This window comes from Octodon degus, unplaced genomic scaffold, assembly GCF_000260255.1.
Source record: "Octodon degus isolate 3935 unplaced genomic scaffold, OctDeg1.0 scaffold00116, whole genome shotgun sequence".
Taxonomy (NCBI): Eukaryota; Metazoa; Chordata; class Mammalia; order Rodentia; family Octodontidae; genus Octodon; species Octodon degus.
The window spans coordinates 8,795,847-8,818,529 of NW_004524692.1; the positions used below are offsets into that span (position 1 = coordinate 8,795,847).

General features: G+C 36.5%; 1 protein-coding gene across 1 annotated transcript; it reads left to right on the plus strand.

Moving 5' to 3' along the window:
- Positions 1-2,644: 2,644 nt before the first annotated feature.
- Positions 2,645-3,589, plus strand: LOC101569385 (olfactory receptor 6N1-like). Its single transcript, XM_004640003.1, has one exon. The coding sequence runs from the start codon at positions 2,645-2,647 to the stop codon at positions 3,587-3,589; it is 945 nt and encodes a 314-aa protein (XP_004640060.1).
- The last annotated feature ends 19,094 nt before the right edge of the window (positions 3,590-22,683 follow it).

The following is a 22,683-nucleotide window of genomic DNA, read 5'->3' on the forward strand; positions in this document are numbered from 1 at the left end:
CCTATTAACAATGACCAAGAAAAATACAAAACTTTCTGCAAAGACTGAATACACCTCAAACTTTTCTTTCAATTATACTCTATTTTGCCAAGGTGAACACTATTCAGGGCTCTAAAATCATACATTTGGCAAGTACATTGAAGAACAATGAAGAGAAAATTGAAGAGGAATACATATTGTCTCTTTATGAACTTAGAGCTTTTGGCTGGTTGGATTTTCTTTGACAGAGATAAATCTTTTCAGGAATCATGCCAATTTCAGGAATCATGGAATGAGTCCCAAAATGGTAGGATAAGAGATAATTTGCCCAAAATACAGCATGTGTATGTCTGTGTCAATATCTGCATGCAATGGTGCTGCTAAGCTACAATCCTGGATTCAACTATGGCTCCTGGACCAAATAGGATCTGTAGTCTGGGTCTGAGGAGATACTACGTAATTAAAGTGTGACAGGATATATAAATTAATCTATTAATATGTACAAATTTTATCTTCTAATTATACTAATTTAAATGTTTAATTTAAATAAATACTAAAAAAAACTCAAGATATCTTCCTCACGTTTTTATAAAATTCTATCAGAACACTACCACACCCACTCCTTTACCTACTGTTAGCGGCCACCTTGGGTTACAAGAGCACAGCTGAGAAGTTGTGGCAAAGTATAGGTCTTGAAAATTATAAAATATTTGCTATCTTGTCCCTTCAGAAAAGTTTGCCCTCTCTGGCCCTAAAGTATTTGCATAGTACTGTGCAACAAAGCCTGGTTAGGAATAATTGGAACAATAAACAAATGATAGCAGATACCATGAAAACAGGGTAGTAGTAGGAATATAAAGATAGCAATGGTCAGCCCAAAAAATAAAGATGGCATTCTTGTGGGTTATGTTCCTGGGGCAATGATGGATGAGAAATCTTAGAAAGAGAATTTTTAAGATGATCTCTACTTCTGGGATTTCTAATGTGTCATTCTCTACATGCATGCTTATGAATATGCAAATTGCATTTTCTTGTTTTGTGCTGGAGACCAGGGTCACTCTACCACTGAGCTTCCTCTACAGCTCCTTCTATTTTTTTTTTTTATTGTGAAACAGGGTGTCACTACATTGGCCTGGGTGGGCTGAAATTTATGATCCTTCCTCAGCCCCGATAGTACTGAGATTAAAAATGAGTTGCGTTGTCACTTTAAAAGAATTCCTTGAGAATTGCAATATCTCTAGTGGTCTAGAGGAGTCAATATCCCCAGGGTTAGATTCAAGAACCGCAAAGCAAAGTTCAGCAAAATTGTTTGCATAGAACATTAGCTGTTTCATTTCCCTATTCCTAATTTACTGCCCCAGAGGGCCCCATACTGAGAGTTAATCTTAGCAACTCCAGGGAACATGTAAAAAGTATAGCCTGGGAGACACATATTTCCAGAAATATAAGATATAGCTTTAAAAGGTTTCTTGGGGAAGAAAGGATGCCATGTAGGGTGCAACACATTTCATTGCCATCAGAGTCAGGTAATGGGCAGTGGTGGAAAAGGAGAGAAGAGAACTAGGATATGGCCTTGAGACTTCCTGAATGAGATCAATTAACGTACAGAAATAAAAATGTCGGGACCGGGGAGATGGCTCAGTGGAATAACTCTGGCAAGTGGCCTGAGTTCAATCCTCAGTTCCACCAAAAAAAAGAAAAACAAAAAGAAAAAGAAAGAAATAAAAATGTCAGTAAGTTGATATAGAGCATCAGGGGTAACCTGCAAATGCCTTTCAAAGAGTTTCAGAGAGAATCATAGACTAAGAGCCTTATGAGAAGCTTTAGGAACACAAAAATTCATTTTAAAGGGAGGAAGTTGTGGTGAAGAATAGAGAAATCATAAGACCCAACATACATTCTGAGGTCAGTGCTGCATCAAATTTACAAAGTCAATTCCAAAAATATGTTTTGTTTGTTATACTAAAGCTTTCCTGATCTACAAAAGAATAAGCCTTACCTCATTCTTTTTCTTCTCTTCCAAAACCTGTGAGATTACTAATGCATGATGCCCTTTAGGGCCTTTATAAAAGTGTACCCTATCTGGTTATTAATTAATAATCCAATTCTACAATTTGAGTTTTGACAAATGGAAGATTCTTTCTACCTTGTCTTTTCCTCTTTCAGCCAATAATGAGAATATTGCTGAGTACCAGAGAGAATTATTGAAGGAATCTTAGAAATTATTTTCTAGAAAGTATGTGTCTTATTTCTAACAGTTTTGTATAGCTAGTTCTTTAAACAAAGCTATATAGTATGGGTTAGTATTTTAAGGTGTCCTGCAGGATTTCATTTGGGAATGTAGCAGAAGTAGAAATGGCATTTTTCCCTAAGTAGGATTCCTGTCAGGGAGTGTGGATGAGACTACCAGGCCACAAAACTGGTATGAGGCAGTAGTCCAAGTTCCTCTTTGTGAAGCAAGAATTATGAATCACCCCAACTCTGTCAGGGTATTACTGAGCAAATCTTTTATCTGTATGACTAATCAATTCCTTTTTTTTAGTGTGAAGGGGGTTGATTTGATGAACTGCATATCTTTTTCTGGTTGTATATTTGGGTTTTACAGAATCTTCTAAAGAATCTTGAAGATATTCACCTTCTTCCCGTGCCACTTGCTCCTGGAATCATGGATCTTGTCAACCACACATGGGTTCAGAGTTTTATCCTTGCTGGATTCACTACCTCTGAGACCCTACAATCTTTTGCCTTTGTGGGAACTATGTGTGTTTATCTACTCACTCTTGCAGGGAACTTGTTCATCATTATTCTGGTGAAGACAGATTCTGGGCTTTCCACACCCATGTACTTCTTTATCAGTGTCCTGTCCTTCCTGGAGCTCTGGTACGTCAGCACCACGGTGCCCACACTGCTGCACACCTTGCTCCATGGGAGCTCACCCATCTCATCAGCTGCTTGCTTCACACAGCTGTATGTTTTCCACTCACTGGGCATGACTGAGTGCTTCCTATTGTGTGTCATGGCACTGGACCGCTACCTCGCCATTTGTCGCCCGCTCCACTATCATGCCCTCATGAGCAGACAGGTACAGCAATGGTTAGCAATGGCTGCTTGGTTGGTTGGCTTCTCATCTGCACTTGTGCCAGCCGGCCTCATCGCCACTCTGCCCTACTGCTTGAAGCAAGTAGCTCACTATTTCTGTGATCTGGCACCCTTAATGCGGTTGGCCTGTGTGGATACAGACTGGCATGCTCATGTCTATATCGTGGTTATAGGCTTGATCAACACCTGCAATCTTGTTATTATTTTAGGGTTCTATGGAGGTATCTTAAAAGCTGTGCTGAAGCTGCCGACAGCTGCCAGTCGTGCCAAGGCCTTCTCTACCTGTTCCTCCCATATAACTGTAGTAATATTATTCTTTGGCTCTGCTTTCATTGTGTATGTAGGGCCACCCGTGGTACGTGCTGAGGGCAGAGACAAGCTTTTATCCTTGGTGTATACTTTTCTTACTCCTTTTCTCAACCCAATTATTTATACCCTTCGCAACAGGGAGGTAAAAGAGGCTGTTAAAAGGATCCCTCAGGGGATTAGGGGTATGCTTCAAAAACCCTGAGATTGTGTGCTATCATGGCTTCTCCATTTGGTAATTGTACAATTCAAGTCATTAGTAAAGAAAATCATGTTATTAACCGATCAATCAAACCATATGTGAAACATAGAACTAAAATGGACTGATTTATACGTTAGGAGAAATTGAGTAACGTAGAGGAAAGAGAAATGCCATCCCTGAACCTTAGTAATACAGGAAAAAGAAAATACAATTTAGAAAAAAAAATACACAAATGTTCAGGTAGACTTGAAACTTTGAGAAGGATATTGAAAGAAATTAAGGAAGCATACTCACTTGCTATGGTATTTATATCAATAAGGATTTGTGGAGAAAGACCAAGCAGGTAGTAAATAAGTTAGCTAAATGGAAATGTCAAGAAACACTTCAATGAATGTTCAAGTGTGGACTGATGATTTATGATGGGAAGAATCTCAAGAATGTAGAGATAAGTTTCCAAGAAGGATCTCACAGTAAAGGGACATGCAGATAGAGTGGAGAATTTACAGTTTAATAGGCAAGAGAAGGGGATTGGAGATAAAAATATGTAGTGAACTGATTGCCTGCGTTGAATTATATAAATGCATTATTTTGTACTTTGAATTTGAAATAATCAGTCCACCATCACGAATGAAGTCTTTATTGTATAACTCTAGTTTGAGTTTACCAAGATGCAAAAATTAGACACATACTCTGTTTTCAACGCACCTAAATATTTTTTTCCATAAGAATGTAAGTCTCTGTCTCATTCTCTTCTTTTTCATTATTCTTTTCCTACATCAAAAGAGCAATACCTGTAATATATTGTCTAATATCAAGAAACAAGCTTGTAAATTTTGCTTTGAGTCTGCCACAGAAAGAGATCATAAAAAAGTTGGAAAGAATGTAAAGATCAGAACAAAAAACAACTGAAAACAGAAGTGTATGTCACAGAAACTTATGCAGACATTTTCTCAATGTCTCCAACCCCACACTGGGCCTATCAGTTTGAGTGTGTACAGTGGTACTTCTCTATAGGTCTCTTCAGAAGAGCCACAGAAATGTAGGGCTCTCTGTCTCAGAATAACAGGATCACAGCTCTACTAAAAATAGAATGAAAATTTATTTTTGAAGTAGAAGCCATTTATATAGCCCTTAAAAATGTTAAGTGATACAGTAATTGTGTTTTGTATTTCTTATATTTAACAATGGTTTTTAAATGTTTTCTAATGGTGTGGTATTTATTTTAACTGATTTTAATGAGAGCGTGCTGAGTTAAATTTGTGCAGAGTGACATATATTATTTTGGGCCTTCTTATTTAATAGCCCTGTCAAAAATCATGAATGTTTCAAAAGGTCAAGATAATAAATATGAAAAGTTGTCCAATTTTAGGTTTTATATAATGATATATACTTCTAGGTAAATTTTCCCTGTCAACCTGGGATCTAGACAATATTCTCTCCTTAGATATTTAGTGTATCCTAAGAAAAAAATCCTAAATTTAATATTATTAATCGACAAATAATGAATCATGTGGGAGAGGAAAAACAGTAAGATTGGGAATCCAGCCTCGGATTCTCTTCTTTTCCAAGGCAAAACAATTTTCCCTTTGTGTTGAGAAGAGGCCGGTTTCAACTTTCAGGGTGTAAATTTTAAGTGCTTGTTTTGAGCAGTCATCATTTACAGTGGGAAAATTACATAAAGAAGCCACTAACTCACTGAACTTTTGACTTAAACAGCACTGATTGTGTCATCTGGCAAACATGTCTTTCCAGAAGAGGGAATTAAGTTAATAGGAAATAATTTGAAAGCTTACCAAACAACTTAGAATTAGGTTAGGAATAGGGTAACACCAAGGTCTCTAATACTTTCTCTTCTGCCATAATAGCACTGAGTCACTACTTTTCTTTCTTTTTTAACCTGAGGCAGAAATTTGTCATCGTGAATATCACACAGTAGATGTGGGATGTGGAAGGGTATCAGTTGTATGAGTCACAGACATGCTTTGAAAGCTGTGTTACTTGTAGAGAGGCCTCATTCCTGACTCCAGTGTGGCTTTCCAGGGAACTTTCCAAGTTCTTCCTGATCATCCTCTTCATCTCTACTTTCCTGTCCAGACCAGGACTTGACTTTGTACTTTACAGAATCATCCCATGCTCCTGTCTAATTCCATAATGACTAATTACACAGACACCCACAATTACACAGACATACCATTTGTACTTAAATATTTTATGTTGAGGACCATAAATTATAAATTGAGTCTAGGAGATGTTTACATTTATTTTTGTTCTGCCCCTGAATGAGACTAAACTGTGGAAACTTTCTGTTGTTTTTTGGTTACAACTACAATAGCCCTAGGGCTATTGACTGTTGTGGTACTCACAGGGCAAATAAGACCTGCTGAAGATATCAGGCATCAGGGGAACTACAGTTTCCTCATTGCCCTGCCCAACCAGGTTCTGTTTTGTTCTTACTATCCCATTGTAGTCACTATTACTGTTCTTGGAAACAAATACCACTCTTCACTCCTAGTCTTTGACTCAAATATAATGAATAGATACCTATGTTCTGTGTGGCTGGTGGCCTTATATTCCCTGAGAATACTTAGTCATCTCAGATTCCTGCCTTTACCCCTACTTTATGTCTTGCCCTTTTGATTCCCATTGTGCACTGTAACACTTCACAGGAGACTGGGGACTCACTGCAGGGGTCTCCAATAACTGGCACCATGGAAGTTGTCACCGATAATTATATGGCCATTTTTTCATGACAGCATCCGTGGCAGAAAAAATGGATAAATGTCGCTTCCAAATCAGGTTGTAAGCAAACTGAATTCAGTACAAAATTTTAACTCTACTGAGCAAAAGGAAAAAAGACAATCATTTTTTAAATCCCAAGTGTCTGATCATGCTGACAGAGTCCTTACTTCACTAGAATTCCTGGTATTTATGGAGTTCTCAGAAGTTACATCAATTTAAAATTCAGATCACTTGTGATCTTTCACTTAGTGACGTTTTATTTCAATCAAACTAGCAACATAAAATCCTTTTAATCATAATTTGTGTGAGTTTCAAAGTCATTGGTTGAAAAGTAATCTGTTATTTATAGTTATAAATAAATACCTAAAAGCAATAGTGATGTTTTATAAGCCAGTGATTCAATTCCTTGGATGAGTTTGTGAATCTTAAGGCTTTCACAAACAGAGGGACTTTGATTTATTGTGGAATAAATATATTTTCTGGAATCTTCTCACGAAAATATTTTCTTTTTCTGAGACAGGATATTGCTGTACATTTTCTGCTGACCTTGAACTTACTATGTCACTCAAGCTAGACTCACTCCCAGCAATACTCCTGCCTTAGCATCTCAAATGTTAGAATTACAGATGTGTGGCACAGTGCCTAGCACTGTCATATAAATCTTAATCATAGGTAATCCCAAATCCATGAACAGAGATTTCCAGTGCAAATTTTATCCCCTTGTTGTATTAGGCCCTAAAATTTTTTGCAAGTTAAAGCCTAAAAATTACTGACCTAACCTGATTTATATCTTGCACAAACAGGAGGCACATAACTTACTGGTAAATTTAGTTATTTCTCTCTAAGATCCTAGCTCAGGTTGCTTATGTGACTTATTCTGCCATGCAGTGGACAGTCTGTCTTTCAATATGGCATCATGATTAGCTTAGACAACCATAAGGTAAGCGGACAACCTGTTATAGTTTAAATATGAAACATTCTCTAAGTTTCATGTATTTGTGGTGCTGACCTCATCAAGGTGTTACTCCAAAGATTAATTCATTAGCACAATGGGCTGGTAGAATATGAGGACTAATGAGAGGAAGTGGGTTAAGGGGTTGCGCCTTTGGCTACACCTTGCCCCCTGCCCTTTCTTCTCTGGCTCTCTTCCTCTCTTCTCTGCTCCTGCATGCCATAAGTCGAGCAAATTACCTCTACTACACCACTCTGCCATTGTGTTTCTGCCTCAGAGTCAAGCAATCATGGATGGAATTCTCTTAAACGAAGGATAAAAATAAACCTTTCCTCTTTTAACTTGTATATATCTGGCTTTTTGACTCAGCAACTGAAAATTGACTGGTACTTACACCAAATATCATAGATGCTTAAAATATCTCCCCTGAGTAAATAACACACCAGGCAGAGAGAACATAGGTCATATTATGAAAAATGTAAAGACTATTATTAACAAGACTTTTATATCGGAAGTATATGGCTTATACATTAATTTTAAAAATAAGTTAAATTCATTGCTGGGCCATTAAATCTACTTTCAACAAAATGAAAGAAATTACTAATTTTATTATATAATATTATCTAATACAGGTTCTTGCTTCAAATAATAAATATAATTAAATCACGCTTAAGTGATCAAGTGATAAATTAATATGTTGGTATATTTGACATTAAAAAGTTTATTTTGAGAAATAAATCCAAATAAATTCCTCACAAATCTATCAAAAAATAAAAGAAAAAAATGCCATGAATGTAGGACCACTCTTGGTAATCCAGGAGTTCTTCTTATAACCAATAAATAATCTCCAAATTTCAAAAAATAAAAATGCAAGTACAAGAGTAAAAAAGTTAAAGACAAGTAATAAAAATGGTAGTTCCAGTAGCATTTACAATTATGTGGACTTCTGAGAAGATTGAAGAGTGGTGAGCAGCAGTGAAGGACACTCTTGACGATTACCTGGATCAGACAATGAAATATAGCAAAGTGAAGAAGAGAAGTGGACAGAAATGGATCATTAGAACACGAGAAGAATCTGAAATGAGAACTCAAGCCTACATGTAGAGTCAAGAGAGAGATTTTAATGAAGAGGAAGAGTATAGATGGTGGCACTTTCTCTCTGAGCCCAGATTCACTGTAGGAAATGAATAACTTGAACCTACAGAGGCACTGTGACCACTGATGACACTAGAATGCACCAGAGAAAAACACATCCATGTAATAGAGCAGTGGAAGCAGCACACTTCAGTGGCTCATGAGTTGTTCTAGTTCAAAGACTGCTGAGTCCAAGTTGGTGAGAAGTCAGGGAGCCACATTCAGGCCAGCAGGGGCTGCATAAACTGTTCCAGGCTGAGCAAATCTGGTTCCAGCATTGCAGCCAGAAACCGGCCTGAACTTCAGTAGCACTATAGGTGCTGGTTGCTGGGAATAATTAACAAGGATATGGACTCTGTCCACATTATCTAATAGTGACAGCAGAGCAACTCTTTGAAATATACAATTGTTTTATTTCCTTCTTATTCCTTGTTTTTCTTTTTTAAATTTCATTTTAGTTTTGTTTATCTTGATCGCTTATTCTTATTTTCATATGACTGTGAAAGTTTCTGGGTTTTTTTCTATCATTGTTATTCTAGTCTGCCCTTGTTTTTATTTTTCCTTCTCTCTTTCCCTCCTATTTGCATCAGTTTCCCAAGATTTTCACAATCTTCCTTCGTTTTCCAGCCTTGTTTTAATCTCTTCCTCTTCTATTTCTCTACTTTTTTCTATTTCTCTATTTTTCCCATAATCATTTTGATTTTTCCCTGTAAGGGTAAAATTATCATACTGAGGGCTTATTTACTGCATATAATATTCTAGCTCATTTTACATCCTGTTGTGTAACCACAAATCTACTTCATACAGTTAAAGGTGACAAGTTAATAGATAATATATTTTGTCATTCTCTAAGCTGTTTGATGCTATTGTTAATGTGAATTTTTACTACTTTAGCAAAGGTGATGTAGTTGTTCATATCAGTTGTTCTTCCTGGTATACCAAGACTGAGATTGCTTAAGGGCCATTTAAAAATGCTATAGGCTAGTAACGAAAAGCTGGGCAATAGTCCAAGTGGGCAGCACCTTCCCATCTCCAATAAACTGAAGAAGTAGGATCTTGCAAAAGACTCAAAATCCAAAAGGAGATACTTCTAAGTCTTAGAGGGAGACCCTTGCAAGTAGTAGTAATTTCCTAAGGGTTCTGCATGCTAGAAATAAAGTTAATTGTCAAGGGCTGGGGAGATGATTCAGGACAATCAGTGCTTCCCTGGCAATCTCCAGTTCCAGAAAAAAAAAAAAAACAACTAATTGTCATAAAAATTTTAAGCATCAAACCAGGAATTAAACTTGAATAAAAAGATAAAAAGATAAAGTTGCTTAAACAAGATGCGAATCCAAACTTCAAGGTTGGCAACAGAAATCTCAGAGGACAAGAAAGTACAACAATCCAAAAGCTACTCACTTGCCTATGGAAAATCCAATACTATTATGGACTACTGGACTATATTGGAATATTTTGCTGAATTCATGCACCTACAATGTTTAAATGACAGCGGAATACCTTTCTTTGACAAAACTAAACAAAAAAGGGGATACAAATGAACGGCCATTTTGTATTTGTATATTCAAAATAGTTAGGATAGATATACAACTATTTTCTCTTAACTCAATGAATAGAAAGATTTGCTATAATAGTGTTTGTGGACAGGATAGCCTGTCTGCATTTTGTACAATGAATAACCACTAAGGAAATAATATGCAATGTATTAATTATGGAAACTGTCCTATTAATTGGGTTTGAAACTGTCTCATTGCTAAGTGTTTCTCAATAAAATTATTAAAAATTAATTAATTAATTAATTAAAAAAAACCCAAAAGATACTCACCTGGACTCTCTGAATTGGTAACAGTGGAAGTAACAAAATAGATGAATGAGGCTCTAGAAAAAATAATAAAGTAGAATTAATTTCTCAGATAATTATAGATAATGTGACTCTACATCAAATACTGATAAAAATAGGAGAATGATAACCATTAAAAGCCCAGCATAAGAAAGAATTGGAATCCATGAAACAGATAACCAGGAGATTAAAAATTTCACTGAAAGTATATGGAGCAGAATGACCCAAAATGAGGGCAGAATATCAGATATACAGATCATGATGATGATTAGTGATCATGAAAATAAAAATTATTACAAATAGCAAGGGACCACAAGAAATCAATTTAGCAGCTGCTAGGTTAATCAAACAAATATAACATAGGATTGATCAAAGCCAATAAAAAGCAGGAGATAAGACTAGTGAAATAAAAAAGGTTTTCACAGAAGTAATGGCCAAAAATTTTCCAAGCAGGAAAAAGAATTTAACATGCAAATATGTTAGGCATATAGAGCTTTAATTGATCATGATTTTAAAATCTACAATGTGTATTATAGTCAAGATTCCAGAGATTGAACACGAGCACAGAATATTAAAAGCTGTTAGAATAAGAAAATCAGTTATGAAAGATTGTCTGTCATAATCAAAGCAGACTTCTGAACACAAGACTTAACTTCTCAAGTCAAGGAGAGATCAGGCTGACATATTTCATACCCTAGAAGAAAACAACCACTAATCCAGATTGATATATCCCACAAAACTATCTTTCAAATGTGATGGAGAAACACATAAGGAAATTCATGGACCCTATACAAGTACCCCTAAATGTTTTGAGGAGAACTCTGTAAAGAGAGAACAGGACTATGAATCCATGACCTTTAATAAAGAATCAATCCATCAGGGACACAAGTAATTAAATGGCGGGAAAAGACAGGGAGCCAACAATAGAAAATAAGGATAAGTGACTAATATCAGTTATAATGATCAACGTGAATTGCCTTAATTTATTAATAAAAAAGAAATTAAAAATGAATCAAAAAGGAACATCCAACAACATATCACATTCAAGAAAATCATTTAATTAAAAAAGAAATTCATAGACTGAAAATCAAAAGACTGGAAAAAGAAACTTCCTACAACAGGAATTTGGGAGAAAGCAGGCATAGCTATCCTATTTGCAGAAAAGTAGATTTCAACTAAGGCTTGTTAAAAAAACCAAAAAGGTCTGTACATTCTTTTATAGAAAAGAATCCAAGAAGAAGCAATAATGATCATAAATATGCATGCACCAAACACCAGTGTACCCAAACATAAAAGAATATGAATGGCCCTTAAAAATTAAATAAGCACCAATACAATGGTAATAGCTTCCTTTAATACTCTACTAGCATGAAAAAAGATCCACCAACATAAATCAACAACAAAATTTCAGGGCTGAAACAAATTCTTGAACAAATGTACTTAATAGATGTGTATAGTGTTCAATCCTACACCATCAGAACACACATTTGCTTTTTGACTTCTACATAGTACATTCTCCAAAGTGAAATGCATAGTAGTTCATAGAACATGCTTAAGTAAAAGCAAAGGAACTGAAATTATCCCATGTATAGTATCAGACCATAGTGCAATGAATTTGGAAATCAATGACCAAAAACAAAAAACAAAACTACAAGAACTTCATAAACACATGGAAATTAAATAAAAACCTTTTGAACAGTCAATGGGTCACAGAGGAAATTAAGGAAGAAAATAGAGGGCTGGGAAGACAGCCCAGAGGTCTAAGTGCTTGTCTGGCAAGTGCAAGGACCTGGGTTAGATTCCCAGTACCTCATACAGTGCCAGCCCTGGAACACCCAGGTACACTGTAGAGGCCACCAAATCCTGGTGTGGTGGTGTTCACGTGTAACCCTAGCACTGAGGAAGCTGAGACAGGAGGATCATTAGGAGTCCAAGCTATGTAGTATGACCCTGCACCAAATAAATAAATAAATAAATAAATAAATAAATAAATAAAATATTTTTAAAAAGAGAAGAAATTAGACAATTTTTACAGTTATATGATAATGCAAATTCAAAATAAAACAACTTGTGGGACACATTGAAAATACTCTTATGTGGTACATTTATAGTGGCAAATATTCATCTCAGGAAAACAGAATTAGACCAAATAACCTAGAGCTAAATCTCAAATTTATTTCTAGAAAATAAGGAAGTTAAGTTCACACTCACACAAGAAAGAAATTGTAAAGATCAGAGCAAGGGTCAACGAGATAGTTCAGTGGAGTAAGTGTCTGCTTTGGCAGTGGCAGGGACTAGGGTTAGATTACCTGGTCCTGTGTGCTGCACCAGTCTCACTGTAGGGTGCCCTAGACCAGCAACAGAGTCCTGGCATAGTGAGACCATTTACCAAATACATAAATGAAAAAAAAAATAAAAAGATCAGAATAGAAATTAATACAATGTAGACTGAGAAAACAATACAAAGAAGCAATAAATCAAAGAATTATTTCTTTGAAAGATTGTCAAACTGACAAACCTTTAGCCAACCTTATCAAAGACTTAAATCCATACAATAAAGAATAAAAGGGGTGAAATCAAAACTGATCCAGCAGAAATCCAGCTCATCAACACCTACTTCAAGAACCTGTGTTCTAAAACCATCAAAAACACAAAACATGTTCCTAGATCCATATGAATTACCAAAGCTAAATCAAGAAGTTATAAACATTGCAAACAAACCAATATCAATCAGTGAAATTAAAGATGCAATTAAAAACCTACCAATGTAGAAAAGCCTAGGTCCTGATGGATTTGCTGGAGAAGTCTACAAGAAATTTAGAGAAGCCCTTGTACTGCTGGCTATTTAATGAAATATAAAACAAAGTCACATTTCCAATTCAATACTGGGAAAGAAAATATTTTTCTTGCTGGTGAGTGTGTGAGAGAGCTTCTGGCTACCCTGAGCCAGCAGGACCTGAAAGTTCCAGCCCCAGGCACAGAGTGGGTGAGACCCTATTCCACCCCCTTAGGATGCCCCTCACCACTCCACAGCACCACCCCTATCCCACAAGCTGCGTAAGAATTTCTCTGCATTTCAGGAACCCCCAGACCCAGTCCTAGCCTAGGCCCAGTGACTGTGTGGGAGAGCTCCCACCTACCCGGCATTGGCAGGAGCTACTGGTCCCAGCCCAGGCACAGCGAGAGTGAGACCCTTTTCCACTCCCTTGGGACAACCTCCACCACTCTGCGGCACCTCCCCCACCTCGCCTGTCAAGTAGGAATTTCTACCGCATTCCGGGAACACTCAGATCCAGTCCTAGCCCAGGCCCGGTGAGTGTGTGGGAGCGCGTCCAGCTATGCTGTGCTGGCATGACCTACTGGTCCTAGCCCAGGCCCAGCATGTGTGACACCATCTTTCACCCTACTGGGACTCCCCCATCACTCCGTAGTAACCCCCCACAGCCCTCCCACAGAGTAGGAATTTCTGTCCCATTCCGGGAACCCCCAGATCCAGTCCTAGTACAGGTCCCTGGAATGTGTGAGAGAGTAACCTCTCCCATATACTGCACCTTGTAGCCTCCAGACTCAGCTCAGGCATGGCATACACCCTGGGGTGAAACCTTGCAGCTGCAATCCCTGCAGAGAATATAGGGGACAGAACCACCCAGCTAGTCAAGGGGCAGAACATCTTGGCAGAGGGTCACAAGAGGTTCACCACCAAGGACAGCAGCAGTAAGGAGCTGAGCACAGCAGCCAGACACAAGTCAGGCAAAGCTGGATAAATCCAAACTTTGTAGATCTACACCTGAACTTCAGTAGGTGCTAAGGCTATAACTACAAAAAAGTTCCGAAAACAGTGCTGCACAAAACAACAATGAGAAGGAGCAAAATGCAATCTCAGAACCCAAGCCCACCTATAGCAAGTGCAGAGGACACTAACACAGAACAAAGTGGGAATCACACAGATGAAAGAAATGAATCAACAGCTTCAAAAATAAAGAAAGCTGCAGAAAAGTCCCGAGGAACTCAGATTGGAAATGAAAAAAGAAATCCCTGAATTAATAACATCTGCAGTAAAGAATCAAATGCAGAAATATGAGGAGGAAACCCAATGCCCACCCAGAACAAATGCAGAAGACACTAGCTCAGCTCAAATGTATGAATTAATAGTGTCAATAGTAAATAAGCAACAGCAGAAAGTCATAGAGAAAATCAGACCAGAATTCTTTTCTACTAGCTCAGCTCAAATGTATGAATTGATAGCGTCGATAGAAAATAAGCAACAGCAGAAAGTTATAGAGGAACTCAGAGCAGAATTCTTTATTGAAATAAAAAAAGAATTCTCAGAACTCACAGCATCTGAAGTAAAGAATCAGCTACAGAAACATAGGGAGGAAACCCAATCTGAAAAAAAAACACTGCAGTAAAAGAATTTATAACTGCTTCTAAAGATGACATTGATAAAAAATAGAGGAGATTAGAAAAATGACAGATTCCTTGAATGAGCAATACAGGAAAGAAATAGATTGCACGGAGCAGAGTGAAAGAGATAGGAAACTAAAATCTCAATCACAAGCTTGCAAAAACGTTTAAGTGAAAGTGAAGACAGAGTTTCAGATCTTGAAGACGCTGGTGCAGCTAGTAAAAAGGTAAGAAAGGATCTCTTAAAAACAACTAGGATGCAGGAAAAAATAATCCATCACCTGCAAGATGATGCAAAGATGAACAATGTGAGACTAATAAGCATCCATGAGAAAGAAAAAGTCAATACAAATGACATTAAAAAATATGGGCAGAAGGAATAGCAGAAAAATTCCCAAATATGAGGAAACAATCTGACGTTCAGGTAACCAAAGCATACAGAACACCAAGTAACCTCAACTCAATTAAAAACACACTGAGACATATAATAGTCAAGATCCCAGAAATTCAGCACAATAATAATATACTGAAAGCCCCTAGAGAAAAGAAGCAGATCATATTCAAAGGAATACCCATCAGAATTACGGCAGACTTCTCTTCACAAACCACGAAGGTAAGAAAAGCATGAAGCAGAATACTTCAAGTCCTCTATGAAAACAAATTCCAGCCCAGATTACTATACCCTGCAAAACTCTCTTTCAAGTTTGATGGAGAAGTGAAATACTTTCATGACAAAGAACATCTAAAAATTTCATGATGACAAAGCCAACCCTGTACAGGCTACTGAAAGATGTTCTAGAGAGGGACCAAAATGAACAGAACTCCATGAATGAGATCAGAAGCAACCAACTAAATAGGGCAAGCAATTAAATACAGGAGAAAAAGGAGTAAATTACAACAGGTAAATAACATATCAATCCTAAGTCAATACATCTCAATTCTAACTATCAGTGTAAATAGACTCAATTCACCAATTAAGAGAAATAGACTGGCACAGTAGATTAGAAACAAAATCCAACAATATGCTGTATACAAGAAACACATTTAACTCATAAAGACATTCATAGGCTGAAAGTCAAAGGATGGAACACAATACTACATGCCCCAGTACCTCAGAAAAAAGCAGGGGTAGCAATCCTATTCTCTTGTGTAAGAATTGAAAATATAAATAAGAACCAAAATATATAATAGATACTATGAAATAAAAAGAAAATTTTCAATTAAGGAGAAATTTTCAGGTAGGAGTGAAGGAAGGAAGTAGATAATAAAAGAAAAATGGAAGGGCCACCCAAACAGCTCAGCGGATTACAGTGCCTGCTTAGGCAGATACAGGGGCCGGTGGTTCAATCCCCAGGCCTGTCCGGCTGGCCCCTCCCCGGGGGCGCGCTGAGACACCAATGGAGACTGGGTTTGGTGGCACATGCCTGTAATCCCAGCTCTTGGGAAGCTGTAAACAAGAGGATCACCATGAGTCCTATCTAGTAGTGAGACTCTGAACACCCTGTAGACCCTTCCCCACTAAGTATCTATCTATCTATCTATCTATCTATCTATCTATCTATCTATCTCTCCATATATATATATGGAAACAAAGCTTTAGCATATGAGAAGGGAAAAGGAGGTTTAAGAGAAGTAGAGAAATAGAGAAAAATAACATATATTATGTATAGGTACAAATTCTGATTGATGTAATCATTATGTTTTCCTAAAATGTACCAGAAATTTTAATTAACTAAAAATTATAACAATGTATGCTAAGTCATTGAAATATTAAATGAAAAATTGTTTCTCAGAAAAATTAAAAATTGCTACTATAAACTTCAGAAGCAATGAAAAAATTCAATACTATTGAATTAGAAGTAAAATGTATTACTGCTTAGGCCAATAATGTTTTAAATTGTTACACCAAATAGTGAAAATAACCAGTCCCTAGTTTTGCAGAAATTCTTCAAGTAAGACAAACACTGGAAACCTAACCCACCATGTATTTTATAAAGCTACCTTAACACTTAATCCAAAAGAAGCAAAACATACAACATGAAAAAAAATGACTCTTTACTCCAATTTAAGAAATAAGTAAAATTCATCAAAATCTATGTTCTCAAGCCAAATGCTATAATTTGTAGTAAGGACTTATAATTTATATGGTGTATCTCAGAATTGTAAGGTTGATTTCTTTCTTTTTTTTTTTTTTTTTGCGGTACAGGGAATTGAACTCAGGACCCTGCACTTGTCAAGCAAGCACATATTCTACTGAGCTAGCTCCCCGGCCCTGATTCCACATTTAATAAATGAATGTAGTTTATCATATTAACAATTAATGAAAAATGCAGTAATTTCACTTGATGCCAGAGTCAGAAGCATTTAATTGTTATTCATAATTTAAAACTTAGAAACAAAAAGCTATACACAGAAGTAAACTTTATATTTTGGTAAAGTGTGTCCTTTCATTATGTGTCAGACCTGAAGGAGAAACATAAGAAGCATTTTCTTTAAGAACAAGAGCATCATAAGATTATTGCATAATATAATTTTTATAAATATTTTATAGAAAGTACTGGCTGATCAAGCAAATAAAAAGAATAAAGTATTCAAAATTATAAATGTTTGAAATATAAAAAAATATAAATTACATTTCATTTATATTGGAATTTAGATGACCACAAATTATTGGAATTAATAGTGATTAAAAATCATGCAGTTCCATGGATAACAAATGAATAAATGAAGCTAATTTGTTACTGTACAGCAGCAACAATCAATAAATCTAATTAATTAAATAATATTATATATATGCTAGCAAGAGACTTTCAAGACTTTTAAAAAATTCTTATACATTTTTGCTTAGTTTTATTATATAAAATATATAATTGTGGAGCCAGCCCACAGTGATGAGAAATAAAAGTAAGAAAACAATATATTCTCAGTAAATGGACTTTTTATGCAATAAAATCTGATATAAAATTCCAGAAATAATATTTATGAAAATTTGACAATCTTTTCCCAAGATCAATCATTTTCATGACATCTAAGACAATAAGAGAAGGTGGCATATGGTCATGATGGGAATTTTACCATATATCAAATAATTAAAACATAAAATAACTTCAAATATACTCAATGGTTTATGAGGGTGATAGCATTAGAAGAAATTTTAAATTAGAATTTGATTCTTATGCAAAACAGTATTTTGAATCTAAAGCTTGTTCTAATAGCCTTTGAGAAACAGAAATAAAGTGAACTATGTGGCAGGGTTTGAGTTCACATGAGAAATTTGAAGGTACCAAAAATTAAAATTTCTGAGTTAGAGCATATGGGGTTATCTCACCACTTATATAACTCTCCACTGTGGACTTAGCTTAAAAACTGTCAGAAGCATTTTCAACTTTTCAAGATTGTTAAAATGTCACTCAGGAGAAAGTAAAGATTTAAATCTCTTTATTAAGAACATGAGTCCTGTTTTGAAAGTTTGTATTTTCTCTTTTGGTAAAATAGAGACTAGACATTTTTGAGAACGCTCTAAGATGACTAATCATGAGTTTCTGAACCACTGTTAATCTCTGCTGTGACTGCCATCTTCTACGGGCTTACTGTAGTTACCAAGGTTATAGTCTACTCAGGTGAAGGACATTTGCTGTGTGTTCTAAGTGCCAGGACTCAGACATGCTGGGCTGTAAAACTGCACAGTTTAAAATCACACAAAAGGCCACCAAAGAAGAAACATCAATGTGAATATATGCTTTCTCCTTACGTTCTTGGGAAATTACGACTGTATATGCCCTCTGGAAGACAGAGATATTTTAGAAATCATGTCAAATGTGATGATTCTTAGGACATGAAAGTGAGAGAAATGTTACTCAAAATAAAATACGTGTGTGTGTGTGTGTGTGTGTGTGTGTGTGTGTGTGTATGCAATGGGTGGCCAAAGTGCAACCATAGATAGAGCTATGTCTAAGGGACCAAAAGAGATTTGATATCTGGGTTTGAGGAGATAGTTAAGTGATCTAAATGTTATACTGTCAGCATATGCATTGAATCATCAAACGTAAATTTACTCCTTTTCCAATCTAATCATTGATATCCTTGGTTGCAAGGAGGTAGAAAGGGTATGAGCAGATTTGCTGGCAGGACTGAGACATTTTTGTGAGGACCTTCATGATTTGTTTGGGTATAAACCATATTCTAGATACTTGTAAGAACCAGCTATTGGTAGGGTATTCATCTAGTTATAGTCAAAGTAAACCTTAATAAAATAATAATCAAATCATTAGTTAAATATTCTGAAAACCCATATTAGAAGTACAACATGTAGGTAGACAGGAGTTATGGTCTCTGATTCCTTCCCAAACACCTGGGGTTGAATGCTATAAGGTGGAAGACAATATGACAAACATTTTAGCAGAGTTGTATTTGAGAGAGACCATGCAATGCTGAAAAAAAAAAAGAACAACAACAACAACCAGGGCTAGGAGTGACCACATTAGTCAGGAGACTAGGAGGAAGACTAAGAGGAGAAAAAACACAGTTGACTAAAAGGAGACTAAAATTATAGATTGTGTGAAGTTTCACATGCAGAACAGTGAGAATGGGCAGAGAGATTTTCAGTTTGAATTGTGTGATTCTTAGTTATGTAACCAAAAGCAGCTTAGTGCGAACATAAGTCTTTGGACAGGTGGATAGAAACTACAGAGGAAAACTCACAGTCTTATGGGTCAAGAGGACTTTACCAGAGGCAAGACTGCTCTCTTAGTGCTCTTTCAGGGTCACATATGCACCTTAAATGAGGACCTGAAGCCATGTTTTAAAAGGCCAGCAGGGAAATCAAAAGCTTATGTGTAAAGTCTGTGCCCACAAAGTAGAAAAGACTGAAGTACAAAATAGTGTAGCTTAGTCATTTTTTAGATCTGTGAGAAAATATGCAATGCTTGCAACTTAAAGGAGGAGAGGTTTCTCTCAGTTTACAGCTTTAATCTATGGTTCTTTGACTTTAAGAAAGAAACTACATCACAGGAGAATGTGGTGGAGGAAAAGATGCTGAATGTATGGCAGCCAGAAACCAGAGAAAGACATGAGAAGGAGTCCAGGAGGGAGATACGGCCATTCCAGGTCACATCCCAGTGATCCACCTCCAAAGATTCGAGTAACCAAAAGTAAGCTTCACCACCCTATAGGCCAATCATCCTTCAAACATAAGAGGCATTTGAGCGATGTTCAGTCTCTACATCATAGTACACAGATAAGATCTTAGTGCCTAGTTAAACCCTAGCTTCTCCCCATCTTCCTTATTCTTTTGGTGCTGATCAGAGATTGAAAGTTATTCATTAAAGCACGCCAAATAGCTCAGCAGATTAAAGCACCTGCAAGCAGGAACGGGGGGGGGGGGACGGGGAGGTCGATCCCCTGGGTCTGCCATGCTGACCAGGACCCCAGGGGCACGCTGAGACAGTGATTGAGACTGGGCGTGGTGGTGCACGCCTGTAATCCCAGCTCTTGGGAGGTTGTAAACAGGAGAATCACTACAAGTCCGATCTAGTAGTGAGAACCTGAACAACCTGTAGACCCTTCCCTAAAATACAGGAAAAAAAAGTTACTCATTAAACTTAACCTTCATATATTAATAATTTGTGAATTCAGGGCCACAAAATATCTAACGTATGGTCCTAAAATGTATGAGAAAGAATTAAAACTTCACAAGAGGGTAAGTATTCTTTGAATCTTGAAAACTCTTCATTTTGCCATTGTTATATCTCATTGCTAAAAAATGATATCAATCGTTTTTCTTTCTCTTTGAACAGATTCTTTCCCTTTTACAGTAGCTATTCTACCTTTCAGATTTTATTTACTTCATTAGGTTCTTATACTAGGGAGACAATATAATGTTTGTACATGGGTGTCTGATTTGTTTCACCTACAAGTGTGGTCTCATTGTAGAGACCACACTAGTTGTATCCATTTACCTATAAGGGCATGGGGAAGGGATAAATTTATGTACGTATTCAGGATGACTTGGATAATTGTACTGCTGATTTCTACTGTTCTTCAGAGGGGAACAATTGATGTTTAACTTTTTTTCTTGTCCTTTATAATTTCTTAAAACTTTTTTCTTTTCTTTTTTTTTTTTTCTTTTTTTTTTTTTTAAAAAAAAACCAAGTTTGCATGCTTGTATCTGGTAATCTGAACAACTAATTTGAGGGCAATATTACTCAGTACAGCAACCATTATTGAATTCCTATTGTTTTGTTGGTGAAGCTCTGTATTATTTCTAGTGTTTTTTTTTTTTTTTTTTGGTTTGTTTTTCACTATTATGTATTCTCTTTAGATAATAAAAAGATCAATTATTTTTATTGATTTTTTTAAAAAAATACTTATTTATTTGATACAGGGTCTCACTATGCAGCTCAACTCATGATCCTGCAGTCTCAGCCTCCCAAGCACTGGGATTACAGGGGTGCACCACCATGCCCAGTTTCAGGGTTAGCAAAGAGTGGCCAGAGTTCTAGGGGGTAGCATGACATGCAGTACTGGGGATCGAACCTAGGTCCTGTCACTTGCCAGGCAGATGCTTAGACTGCTGAGCTATCTCCCCAGCCCTGGTATCACTTATTTTTGGATATATAAGACATAGTGATGATTGCATTAAATACATTTTGAGTAATCTTAATTTTTCTTTAAGAAAGCCATCCACTATTTACATAATCAAAGTAGAAGCATTACTGGAATGGGTGAAACTGGATACATATTCAACCCTAGATCTACTACAGATGGCTGGCTGATCTTGCATGACTTCAGAAGTACGCTGTCTTCAAAACCAGAGACTCAGTGTGATTGACTGCTCACACTCTTTTCTGCCTAAATAGCTTCAATTTTATGCTGACAACACTTCTCAGACAAACAGGGAAAGAAGGGTGAGTGAGAGGTGAGTATTCACAACACACAGGATCAAAGCTTTTTCCAAAACTGAGTTTCCCTTATTTGAATTTAAGCCATAGGCATCTTAACTTGAATTGCCGCCATACCTTCATAGCCTGAGGCTCCAATCCCCTCTTTCTGATGCTATTTAGCTTTCTTCAATGTATTCTTATCATATTTCTCTATTACTCAGAAACCACAAATAATTCTTCTGCATTTCATAACAGTCCCACCTTATACTGCCAATTTTCAAATGCAACCATGACTTGGATCCACTCTTCCCAGATTTATTACCAGTCCCGATCCAAAGCACTCTCCAGGCCAGACTTCTCTGAGCTCTACAGATTTCTTTTTGAAATCTTTCTTTTGCTTAGTCAAATGAAGGCCGTCTCAAGCCCCATATTACCAATAAAAACTTTGTCAATTCTTTAATGTATTTCTTCGACTGTGCATATCATTTATATTTTGGACTGCAAGGCTTGTTTTTAATAATTTTATTGAGAAACAAATAGCAGTGAGACAGTTTCAAAACCAATTAGTAGGACAGTTTCAATAATCAACATCTTATTAGTGGTTATTCATAGTACAAGATGCCAACATGATATCCTGTCCACAAACACTATTCGAACAACTCTTACTATTCATTGAATTAAGAGAAAGTAGAGGTGTATCTATGCTAAATATTTTGAATATACAGATGGACTGTATAATTTAAAACTCAGGTATTAAGTTGTTTTTAAGTGTTATTTCTGTGTCTCTTCTGAAATATACAAGATTCCTATATATAAACTAAACTATGCATTATTCTTTTGTTTTGATCCTTCCATGCCACCAAACAGCATAACTTATAGACATTCCACTCATTGCAGGAAGCCAATAAATATTTCATGTTTAGAACATTGATTTCAGTCCACACAAGAGGATCTCTGGAACTTAAAGATTAAAAAATGGTTATTAGGGCTGAGGCGATAGTTCAATGGTCTAAGGGCCTTCCTGGCAAGCTCAAGGACCCAAGTTAGTTCCCCAGTACCACATGCCATGCTGCCCTTGATCTCCGGAGGCACCTTTCTGGCCAGCAAAATGGGTTGTTGTGGCACAAGACTGCAATCCCAGCACTGG